The following is a 12419-nucleotide window of genomic DNA, read 5'->3' on the forward strand; positions in this document are numbered from 1 at the left end:
TGGTTTTGCTCTCTCCCTTGACGTTGCGGAGTTGGGATGACAACCTTGGAAACCAAGGTTCAAATTCCAGCACAGATGACATTACAAAGATTTTTCCGATTTGCCTAAATCTTGGTGAGTGGAATAATTTGACACCCGTGCGGGTATGGGCGAGGGGGGTTCAAATCCCCTTCGCTGGAAAACTACATTCTATGTACACGGTTAAAATTATTTTGAAGTATATATAGTAGATGTTGAATTCTCTTGACTTCCTTCAGAATTTATCTCGTCATATCTTTGAACCCTCTTAATGAAAATCCCGGCTTCCCACTGAGTTGAGCATTTTGGACACCACCTTGTGTGTGTGTACGATAATCTCGAGCAGCAAATTTGCACAGAATTAGTCATTGACAGACAAGAAATAAGATAACTATATCTGGATTATGTTGTTGGAATCAACCAGGAATGCAGTTTGATATGTTCACATTGAATTAGAAAAATCATTAAAGGTTGTTTTGTTGTTTTAATAATTTTCTTGCATTGGAATCACTAGAATTGCTCCATGATGAATTGCTTGGCTCTTATGAGCTGCGGAAAAAGTGCTGATGTTCAGCAAATGGTATGGCATAAATAGATTGCTAAAGTACCCATGGAATCAGAGGGACCTGATCCAACTTGAAAGGCTCAGGAATAACTCAAACAATCTGAGTTGTTTGTCTGTTATTCTGGGTGGGAATAATATTGGCCGTGACACACCGATGAGTATTCTTTGTCTTTGTTAGTGAGTTGTGAGGTGGTTAAAGGTTCTTCTCTTCAACGAATAGCAGTGCAGAATTGGATACTAAAAGTACCCAATGATCAAAAAGGACCTAAAAGTGAATGTCCAAGCCATTTTTGGATGAAATTTCTTAGCCACAAAGTTCTTACCTCCTTGCACTTTCATCTTATTCCTTGATAAGCTGAAACTTGCCTGGTTACTTTACCAATGACTACTTCACATCAAAAAAGGTAAAAGTGTAATATGCTTTCTTTCTGCGTCTTGTTCAATTAATTGTGTATTCTGATTACTAATACTGTTGAGGGCTTGAGGCCATGAATACCTCCTAGTAGTATGCGTCACGGTTTACTGAGACTTGAAATCCAATGAATTGGACCACATGGATTGCTAAAGATAGCTGACCAATTTATTAACCTGCAAACAAGTATGAAGAGATCAGCAAGTATCATTATTGATAGTATTTCTTAGTGGTAAACTGTTTTGGTAGTAAATAGAGTACTACAGAAATAACCAAGCAAAATAATATTGGTCATGACACATTAATGAGTATTCTTTTTCTTTGCTAGTGAGTTGTGAGGAGGATAAAGGTTCTTCTGTTCAACGAATAGCAGTGCAGAATTGGATACTAAAAGTACCCAATGATCAAAAAAGACCTAAAAGTGAACGTCCAATCCATTCTTGGATGAAATTTCTTGGCCACAAAGTTCTTACCTCCTTACACTTTCACCTTATTCCTGGATAAGCTGGAACGTGCCTTGTTACTTTTTCAGTGACTACTTCACATCAGAAAAGGCTAAAGTGCAATATGCTTCTCTTCAGCTTAAGACTGATAAAAGGACATTGTCTTTTGATTACTGATACTGTTGAGGCCATGGAATACCTCCTCCTTAATGGTAAACGGCTTCGGTAGTAAGTAGAGTAGTTCAGAATTGACTGAGACTAATAAGTCATGTCTGCTTGATGTAGAAGGAGAAGATGCATCATAGACTTGGTGTTCTTCGTTGCTTAGGAGTGTAAGGTCTGTGCCCTAGAAAGACGGCCAACTATTTGCTTCTTAATAAGTTGAAGTAATTTATAATGATTTTGAAGTGGGAAGCTAAAAAATGATTACAAAGCAAAGTGATACATCACTTGTTAAGAAAACGTTAAGGAAAAATGTTAGTGATTCAATTAGGTCAATAAAATACTTTATCCAATCAAATTAATTAGTCACTAAAATTGAATTCGAAACTTGAATTTGCATCGTTGTTACGGAATAAAAAATTGACTTAGAACTTCATTGAAATGTTTTTTATTATGTTTGCAATTTTTATTCTCAATTCCTTTGTTCATATAAATGCTTGTTTGTGTTTATTTTTAAATTTACTTTCTCCATATCCGTCTCCTTCATTAACGTGTGATTTTGAATCGCACTTTGCGCTTAAAACCTGACCATACCCTGGTTGCTCTTCTTACCGTTTGCTTTTGACGACACCAGTTTTTTGAATCAAGTAATTTTCTTACTGCCAAGTGCTTTTAGTTGATTATATATAAACAATTAATGAAATAGATGATACATAGAAGTGAGAACTCTTTAGATTCCAAGATAGGAGGATCACTTTAGTAGTTGATTGACTTGATGCAAGGGAAAATACACATGATTGGTCTTAGAGATTTTTCATTAGTTTAACAGATGCCGTTCACCAGTCTCCTTGCTTGTATCGCCTTTAGTTTTTCCTTTCAGAACTGATAAAGTGCTTCTTTTTCTTGAGCAAATTACCTATTTCGTTTCTGATTACAAATTAGAAGCTGTATGTTTTAGTGGTTTTAGGGATATCGTGTACCTTGATTCTGTCCTTACAACTAAAAGCTTGATGATCATAGAAGTATTTTGCTTACGCTTATGTAGTACCATTTTCGGTAAAAATATTGTGCTTTCCTATCCTTGGAGAAGTGGACCTTATATTCTTTATCTTCAGTGATGGGATATTCATTGTACTAAAGGAGAATCTGGGAAGAAGCCCTGGACCAAAAGCAGTTATTGATGAACGTTATATGTCATCTAAAAGGTGTATGTTCCAACAAAAAGATGACCACAGGGAAAGCAGAAAGCAGAACTCAGCTTCAATTACATTGCACCAGCACACAACGTCATATACAGCCACTGAGCATCGAGAGGTCATCGGTAATTTTGCTTTTCCATTACTTGTGGCTGCACTGAGTTCTTTTAATGTGGAAAAGTTATATGCAGTCAATTCTTCTTTTCTTTTCTCTTTTTCGCTTTAGGCATCCAGTATCTATCTATGTTATAGGTAGGTCCACTAAGGAGGTAATCATTTCTTACTAAAAGTTTTTCCATTAATCCGAGGCTTCTGGTTAAGGGTTGTTGATGTCTCATCCATCCACCACACTCCTTGTTACTGCGGTCAATTCTTTGCTTCTCGCAGACCTAGTACTTTTTGTCTTGTTGGGTCAATCCCTTCACACTGGAGGAGCTGTTTCTTTACTTCTTCCAGAGAAAAATTGTACATATTGACTGCTGCGCGGTCTACAAGGAAGAACTCTTTTTACATATACAACAAAGCAGAGAATTTAACAAATCCTCTGTGGAAAGCTGCTGTAGTACATTTCCTATAGCCTTAGATCGATAATGACCTAAGAGATACAATATTAATTCTAGGTTTAGGGGCTTGTGGTTGATCTTCTCTTTGTTGCATTCAGAATGAAGGGACAATTCCATAATTGCTGTCTGTCATTAGTTGTGTGGAGAACATCTGGTCTACTTCAGCCTCTACGTCCGTTCTCTTTGCAAATCGGCCTTTGATTCTTGGCCTTGTTTCTGCATAGGCTTTTCTTGAAGCATACCTTATGGTTTTCTCAAATTTACGGTTCTTCTTCTTCTCTCTGTACCTTAGGACTCTGGCTTCTCTGTCCATTGGAGTAAGCTGGGGAGGTATCTGAATTGGAGGGCCTGAGAACAGATCGATGGTCCCTTTTGGAGGTCGTGGATGGGAATTTGAAGTTTCACTTTGTGCAGATTCTGGAACAACACTGACATCCATCGACGAAATGGAAACCTGATGATACATAAAGACAACAAAAACATGACTGGTCAACTTCCCTATTCGTGTATATCACCTATAAGATAATTACAGTTAACTTACTGTCTATAGAAAGTGAAATTAGCTATGTGAAAAAAAACATGTTAAAATACATGAATTGTAATTATTTTTATAATATTTAGTATATATAAGTTGATCCATAAAAATTTCCTTGGTCCATTTAAGAAAACAGACTAGCTAGACTAAAAGATTTATCCTAAGGATCTCCACATAAAGCAACAGCAACATCTGTGTGGAATGTCGCTGATTATTATTATTAACATAAACATGGTTACCTTGTGTTAAATCAAGTGTCAAAAGAAACCCAATGGACAAGCGGAAAAGGTGAAGATTCTTAGAATTTCCACCCTTGAGGATAAATTATATCAAAGTATCTTGAGAACATGGGTAAAAAGCGAAACAGTAACATACGTGAATTGGAGCAGTTTAAATGTTGTAGTGAATTACTATTTATAACTTGAATGCAGCGGCGGACCCACACCTTTAGGAAGGGGTGCACCTGCACCCACTAACTTAAGAAAAAATCAAGCATATCTATTTTAAGAAACTGACAGAAACTAGATATAATTAATTGTGCACCAATAAAGCATAAGAGTGACCTTGTGCTACTGGTACAAGTTAGAGAAATCACCTCTGGACATCTTTGTTTATTTGGAAAAGAACATAACTTGGGAAAAGTTTAACACAACAAAAGTTCAAGGGCCAATTTAGGTATGTAAAGGTAACAATAATAGCAAATGGACACTTAAAATGACAAATTCTCTGTTGAAAAAGGACGAAGTGCTGGAAAAAGTAATTCGGAAGTTAAAAAACTGAGGTTGCACAGAGTTGGTGTCTTTGTAGACTAACTCAAAAAGTGAGGTATATCGATACAGTGAAGAAAACTTACACTGTGACTCAAAGAAGCAGGGTAACCATATCCAGTGTTAGAATTGTCATACTCCATTCCAAGCTGAAAATTCAGGTGGTGACTTTGTTGTTGTTGTGGCGTTTGGTAAAGAATCAGAGATTTTCGCTGTCCGTTCTGAACTGGCACAACACTATCTTCAACATAGCTCTTCTGAGGAACAGAGTAATGTTGTTGCTGCTGATTAACACTGTACTGGTCGTTAAATTGACTGTCCCCTCCATACTCTGCAAGATCCAAGTAATCATCCACTACTTCTCCACCAAACAACATCCCATAGTTGTTATTCTTATTGTTATTCTTAACAGGAGGATTCAACAACAACCATGAAGCTGCTTCATCTTCATCTTCTTCATCTATGGTTGTATCATCTGCATCTTGATTCAAACTCAAGAATCCATCATCCTCGGTGCCTTCCCCTGTGGTCCCACCAATCATCATAGAACCACCGGTAATGGTGTGAACAGCTGGAGGACCATAAATGGTTCCTGGATATTTGAATCAGAGATTAATTTAGAATTTAAGTTTGATGGATTCAATTTTTACATTTTTGAAATTATGGTTTAGAAGTCGTATTTATTGAACTTTTTGTTATTTTTAACATGGAGTACATCATGTTGTGTGTGAAAAAAGAATTGGTGGCTACCTGGAATGGGCATAATTGGGACACGGTGGTGACGACGTGCCAAGGGGTTTGCAGAGTGAATGTCAGCGTCGCAAGAGGCACAAAGCGAGGCAGCATCCGCTTTGCAAAGAAAGGCTGCAGGGGCACGCTCGCAGGCTTCGCAAACCCATACACGCTCGTGGCGAGAAGCCATGAGACTTGCTGTATGAATGCGGGCATCACAGCCCGCACACAAATAGGCGGAATCCGCCCGACAGTAAACGGTACATGTTGCGGAATGGCAACTGTCACACACCCTTGCCCAATTGTTACTGTTCTCTTTTTTCAACATTGGACTAACTTTAGTTTTCTCTTTTCTTTCTCTCTATTTTGTGTTGTAAAAAACTTGTAGTTGGAGCACTGAAGTTTAGCAGGAATGCTGGAGACTTATGGAGCACTGTGAAATGTGAAGGGGCTGAGGAGGGAAAATGACAATTAGGCAACTACCAAGTGGGGAGAGAATCCACAGGTGACACGTGGAGAGAAGTTAATGGGTAAGAAAAGTTGTTTCATTATCTTGTGGTGGCTGGTGATTCTGGTGGGGTCGGTTGAACAAGTGGGTCCAGAGGCCTTTGGCTTTTGGAATCAATTGAGGTGGGAGAGGTTTGTCCAAGAGATTGCCTTCTTGGGGGAGACTAGAGAGAGTTCAACTCTATTTAAGCATTTTTATTACAATTTCTATAAATACTCTTCATATTTTTTTAAATATACAATATGTTCCTGTTTTCATATATTTATATCAAAGACTATATTGACACATTTCTCATCGGTGTTACTGTACGTGTATAAATCAATATATATTGATGCACAATGGTGTATGCAAGATTTTGTATAGATAGTACCAGCCTATTATCACAGTTCAGCGTGTAAGTGATTGTGTTTAAGACATGATGACTTAACAATTAATTTCTTCTTCCAAATGTGCTTTTTATCTGATTTAGATTTATCGTGTAAGATTTAGATTGTTAAAAGAAAGAGTAATGCTCCATTGATGTAAACAATCCAAGTCAACTAGAAGAAAAAAAATTAGTAAGCCATTAATTCATCGAAGAAGTAATATTTTGAGAACGTTAATTACGAAACTGTATGTAAATAAATGCATTGTTTTAAAATTTAAAGCGGTATAAATATTATGTAAGGAATGGGACATCCATTGCAAAAAAGTTTGAAACTGAAAGCTGGATTCTTGATTTCCCTTTTTCTTTTAAAGCCATCCGATCTTCGAAAGGGTAAGGTTCAATTTTGCCTTATTACGATGTAAATTAGATTAATTTTATCTTCGAAAGGGTAATGCTTCTAACAAAATTTTCTCCATTACCTAGGGCTTGATTTCGAGATCTTTGTTTAAAGACGAAGCACTTCCACCAGTGCGCCAAAATCCGTTGATTATTGGTGCAAATCTCTTCACTTCTGCTTCCACCATTGGCACCTTGTCAAACACGACTAAAGAGTGTGTTTGCATTGACTTAAAAGTTGATTAAATGAAAAATATAAAAAAATAATTTAAAATTAGTCAAAAATGACTTATAGTGTTAGGCAAGATCAAAAATTACTTAAAATAAGTTAAATATTAAATGTAGGTCTTTTCTACTTTTTATTTTAAAAGTTATTTCAATTTGACTTTTCATTGTTAATTTAAAATCTACTTTTTAAAGTCAATTTAAACTAGCTTAAGGTTACGAAGAGGATTATATGTAAATCTTTTAAGAACCCATAAGTGTAATTTAATACAAATGGTATAACGGAGAAGCAAACCTTTGTAAATTGTTATCAGGTAGCCACTTTTAAGACTGCTAATTAATATGACGGACATTTATAATGTAATTGAAAAATAGTCATACCACTGTCTATTTTTCTTCTCCTTCAAAACATTGTTCTATAGTTTGAAATTCTTTTTACGCGTGAAAAGCTTCAGCTTAGTGAAGTTGTCATTCTTGAATTCAAAAATAGTAATGCACTTATTTTCTTAGAGAGAATTGATTTTGTAGATTAATCATAACTTTTTACGAGGGAATTTTAATTTTACACACTCCAAAATTATTGTGAGAGCACATGCCCAGGATAGACACTACAAATGCTGTGTACTGTTACCAATTCCTAATGCACAGGAGAAAAAAAATGTCAGCGTCAGCTCATTCATTTTTGTTGTCCTTGAAAATACTCATGTTTGTTTAGGATAAACCCAAAAATGTATTTTGTGTCGAGAGACCTCGTGGCTGCTGCTCAGTCAGACATTAACACAACTAGTAAAGCTGAGTCAGATGTGTCTTGTGTAAGAATTTCACCCAATGGGTTGCTGCCAATTAAGATCCACCCTTAACCACAAGTTTTAGTGGGCTAGAAATCAGGGCCCAATTCACATGGATTTTGGGCCCAGTTGAAAGGTACAGCCGCAATCAAAAACTTGATGAGATGAACAATGGCATTCCTAACCCCAAACATTACTGGCCACTACTCTAATATCCTCAGCTTTGCATTTATTAGATTTGGATTTGCTGTCTTAATCATCTTCACAATGTTAGATAGACATGAAATTTTAAGAGCTACACACTCACACTCCTGTTTTATATTAGTTGATCATTTTCTTTTATTCGTACATTAAAAAAAGATAATTTTACTAATAAACATGAATACTTTAAAAATTAACTAGTTGTCAGAGTAATACGAAAAAAAAAACTTTTGTAGTTTAATAAAATAGACGATTAATATGAAATGATCAATTAATATAAAATAACTGAGTATATTTATCTTTCATCCCTAGCCATTTATCTCAAAATGACTTGCATTTTCATTTGTCAGTTATTGATAGCTTTGCGTAAATCAATTGATGACTAGCATACAGATTGTCAGTCAATCGGTCAATAAGCAACGTTTTGACCATCCTATTTCCAATTCAGTTCCTCAACTGAGCTCATTGTTGACCAATGGCACTTGCAATATAGTAAAATAGAAATCTTTCAAAAACTTGCTAAATAAGCTATAAGCAACCTTAACAATTTGCACGTTCATCGTCGCAAACCTACAAATTCTGAAGTTCTGAATTTACCTTTTTAAACATGCATCATTGTTTTCTTTTATGAATTTATCTAAGGAGTCGTTTGGTTGAAAACTAGCTATTTCAGGATAAGGATGATTTATCCCATCATGTTTATGGGATAACTGTTGGGAAAAACAAGGCACTAACAAAGAATGCCTGACAGGATAACAGCGGAAGAATACCCAAGTCTATACTTTCCCTTTTCGATTTGAACCAAGAGAAAACAAACAACCACAAGCAATATGATAGTAAGGCAGCAAGTAATTCAACCAAACAAATATAACAAGGCAATGATAAACCAATCACACAAGATACCAAGATTTACGTGGAAAACCCTTCGATGTGAAGAGTAAAAAACCACGGGACCAAAAGCTCCACTATAATCACCAAGAGTTACAATATTGTTCTCCAAAATTGGCCACAAAACAAAGTGTCAAACAACGAGCAACAACAAAATAAGATTGCACCAAATCTAGAGAATTAAAGGAGCAAAATCACCAATTTCGCAACTACTGTTCACGACAGCAAAACTGAAGCTGCAGACCACCAAATCCAACTCTGTCAGTTCCTAATCAAAGACTGAGATGAAGATAATATGCTGTCCAAAAATCAGCTCAATCGGACAAGAAACGAAGCGGGAATCGCAATTTGAAGTTGGTTGTTATGGCTGGATTTTTAACTGCGAATTTCTCTCTTTTTTCTCTCTTTTGGCTGCTGAAAAACTCTCTCTAAAAAATCTGAAAATAAGACCTAAAATAGGCTTATATTTGCCTCATAAGAATGGGCTTATGGACAAAAATGGGTTGGTCCAAATTGGGCTTTTATTTATCCACATAGGAAGGGAAAAAAGACCCATAACCCAACAATAACTTATCTCATTTTTATGCTATAAATAGTGGGATGAGTTATCTCTAACATGTCAACCAAATAAGACATTTAAATAATTACTCCTCTTCTATTTCACGGCATATGTTGATAGCATCCAAAGTTAGAAATTTTATTAAAAAATTTGAAGTATAAAATAATACGTATTTTTTACAAATAAAATATGTAGTACATTTCTTTTGATTGATTAAGTGTAGTTGGAATGAATCTAACATTCTAACTCTGCCCCTTAACCGACAGTGTATATCTATTACAAGTGGAGCTTAGGCACATGGGAGTTTCATGTACTATACGAGTAGTACTTAAAATGAGCTAGGACCAAATATTACTCTCTCTCAATATATATTCATTTATTTATCTATAGTTCACATAAATATTAGTGAAAAAAAAATGTCAGGAGCACAGCCAAGGGGATGTCTAACACCAACTACCTATGAATCAGTTGATGAGAAGAAGCCTAGAATGAAAGTGAAGCATTCAAATTGAGAAAGCCTAGTGCCTCGTGCTATGTTTTTTCAACACGTGATAAAGAAAATTTATACAGTGGTAATAATTGTCAATATATATGAAATAATCCAAAGTTGGTAAACAATGATTCCACACTTGCTTTAGTCTACTTTATTTAAGAACAAGCAGCCCTTTCACATTATTAGTCTCCACTAGGTTATTGGATGTAGAATTTTAGAAGGAAGAAAGGACTTGATATACTACTTAATCTTGTCCAATAGAGTTTGATATATGCTTCATTTCTTATACAAATGGTTTACGTATATTTTTATCAATTCACCAAAATTACTATCTTACAAAAATACTATAAACTTATTTGACAATAAATTTTAAGTATTATTTTATTTAAAGAATTTATGACAAAAACACAAATAGTTCACAGAATAAACAGACATAAAATGCTTTAAATACGTTTTATTAATTCGTTACTCACACAAAATGTTTTTAACAAATACGTTTTATTAATTCGTTATTCACAATCAAGTTTCTAAATTAAAAAATGCTACTGACAATAACGACTCCAACTTAGTCCTGTCTAAGAGGTTTGAGTGGAATATAAAATATAAATTAGTATTAGGAATATTAAGTAAGAATATAACTGAAAAAAGTTAAATAATAATGAAAACACACTAAATTGATTGTTTAATAAAATGAGATGCTTTCATCATTACATAACAACAAAATTTAACAACGTAATATAATACATTTTTAATAACAATTAAAATCAACATTATATCTATGATTACAATAGAATAGAAAACAATAATCTAAACAGAGTATGAATAAAAAATAGTGTTTCTTTTTTTGGACAAATGAATATATATATCACATGAATAGTGCAAAAGGAGTATGTCTGCCTAGGCATCTAAAGGTGCATCCATGGCTTCATTAAATATTGGGCTTTGGGCATTTGAATGTGTGATTTTTGATAGCAGGCCGTTGGAGAGAAATTGGCTGGGTTGAACGTAATATGGGCCATTTGAGTCCGGACATGGGCTTTGGCTTTGAAATCTTTTGCAGCCCAATTCTAGGCCCATTTAGTGGCAAATTACGATAAACTTTAGAAATCACATAGTTTCAACGAAAAATTACTTATATAAACACTTTAACTTTGCTTAATTTCCATTTATCCCTACCTTGTTTAAAATTTTAGAACTCCCTTAATTCCTTCAATACATAAAATCTTCCAGACACATAAATATGTCACTTCTATTTTCAGCGTATATCCACTTATCTCATTCTACATTTTATTCCTTCATTTTATCCCTAAATTCTCTCCACTTCTTTAGCATTTACAAAATTTAAATTTATTTTGATTTTCAGTAGGTATTAGTTATTATTTAATAATAATTAATATAATATTTGTAGAAGTTTGCCTTTTCTGTTGTAGTTTTTTTTTTATTTCGTCTTTTTCCTTTTTTTGGTTTAATAGTTGTTTTGTTTTTCTATTATTTCCAAATCATTGTTGGGTTTGATATTTGTATTTAATTTTTTTATTTTTATTAATAAAACTCACATCGTGTGTTTGATTAAAAAATATATATAGTACTTGTAAATTTTTCATAATTTGAGTTAGGTTATGGATCTAATAACTAATCATTCATAAAAATTGATTAGAATTCTTGTATTACTACTAATCTTCTAATTGTCTCATAATAATATTAGTTTTAATTTCACCAAAATTTCATACGGTTTAATATTTTTCTCTTTATTCTGGTGTTTTTCATAATTTTTTTTTCTTCATGAATTGTGTTTGTTCATGTATGTAATTGATAACTTAATTCTTATTTATTGTGATACATTTATAGATACATATTATTTCAGATCAGGTACATCCTTCTTTAACAGCATTATTGTATTAGATATGTTATTATCAACTACAAAATAATACATTACGTTAGCATACATATCTTTCAAGAAAAACAATATGATACTCATCAATTTAAATGAGATACATAGATAGTAATATATCATGCACTATTTTTCTAGATATGATACATAAATTTGAATTTATATTAAATGTATTAATTACATAGCAACTATCACACTCTAATGTATCAATCTCTTATCTAAACTAGGAAAAGGATTTTGAATATCAAAGTTTCAATAATTCTGAATCAAAATCGAAAGGATATTCGATGAACTTGAAGATTCACAAAAGAAATTGTTTGTCCAGCAACGATTCCATATAATCCTTCATAATCCACCTCGCTTTTCAAAATTTTGACAAAATTTTTTATGAAATAGAAAGAACGATGAACAAGAAGAAAGAAATTTAATTTTTTGATTTTTTTGGTTTGTTACACTATAGGATTTTGAATTCTTGACAATAATTTGAATGGAATAGAATGTTAATTTAATTTTCAGCTTTTCCCTTCTTAATTAATGCAACAAATAGATACTATGAAATTTTAAATTGATTTTACAACTTTTTTTCCTTAATAAATGCAACAGATTGATGCATAAACTATCAATAATAATGTATCCGGATTCTTAATTATATATTTGAAATGCCTAAAAAATATGAAATATGTAATTATAAAAATAATAGGGATAGAAGA

The 12419-nt window shown here is 33.6% G+C and overlaps 1 protein-coding gene across 1 annotated transcript; it reads right to left on the reverse strand.

Annotated features, from left to right (window-relative positions):
* Positions 1-3285: 3285 nt before the first annotated feature.
* On the reverse strand, positions 3286-5791 carry CO1 (CONSTANS 1). The gene is made up of 3 exons (NM_001246910.2): positions 5412-5791; positions 4748-5253; positions 3286-3813 (listed from the first exon to the last, which is right to left on the reverse strand). Exons 1-3 carry the CDS (start codon positions 5719-5721, stop codon positions 3454-3456), a joined length of 1176 nt encoding a protein of 391 aa, NP_001233839.1. The 5' UTR covers positions 5722-5791; the 3' UTR covers positions 3286-3453.
* Between the last annotated feature and the right edge of the window lie 6628 nt (positions 5792-12419).

The sequence above is a fragment of the Solanum lycopersicum genome, chromosome 2 (genome assembly GCF_036512215.1).
Source record: "Solanum lycopersicum chromosome 2, SLM_r2.1".
In the NCBI taxonomy this organism is placed as follows: domain Eukaryota; kingdom Viridiplantae; phylum Streptophyta; class Magnoliopsida; order Solanales; family Solanaceae; genus Solanum; species Solanum lycopersicum.

Bases quoted from the DNA above. Each gene is read 5' to 3' on its own strand.
- CO1 (NM_001246910.2), bottom strand. From the start codon at position 5,721: ATGTTGAAAAAAGAGAACAGTAACAATTGGGCAAGGGTGTGTGACAGT. The intron at 5,254-5,411 runs GTAGCCACCAAT...TCAAATATCCAG, and splicing joins CCCAATTATGCCCATTCCAG to GAACCATTTATGGTCCTCCA. The intron at 3,814-4,747 runs GTAAGTTTTCTT...ATGTATCATCAG, and splicing joins CTGCTTCTTTGAGTCACAGT to GTTTCCATTTCGTCGATGGA.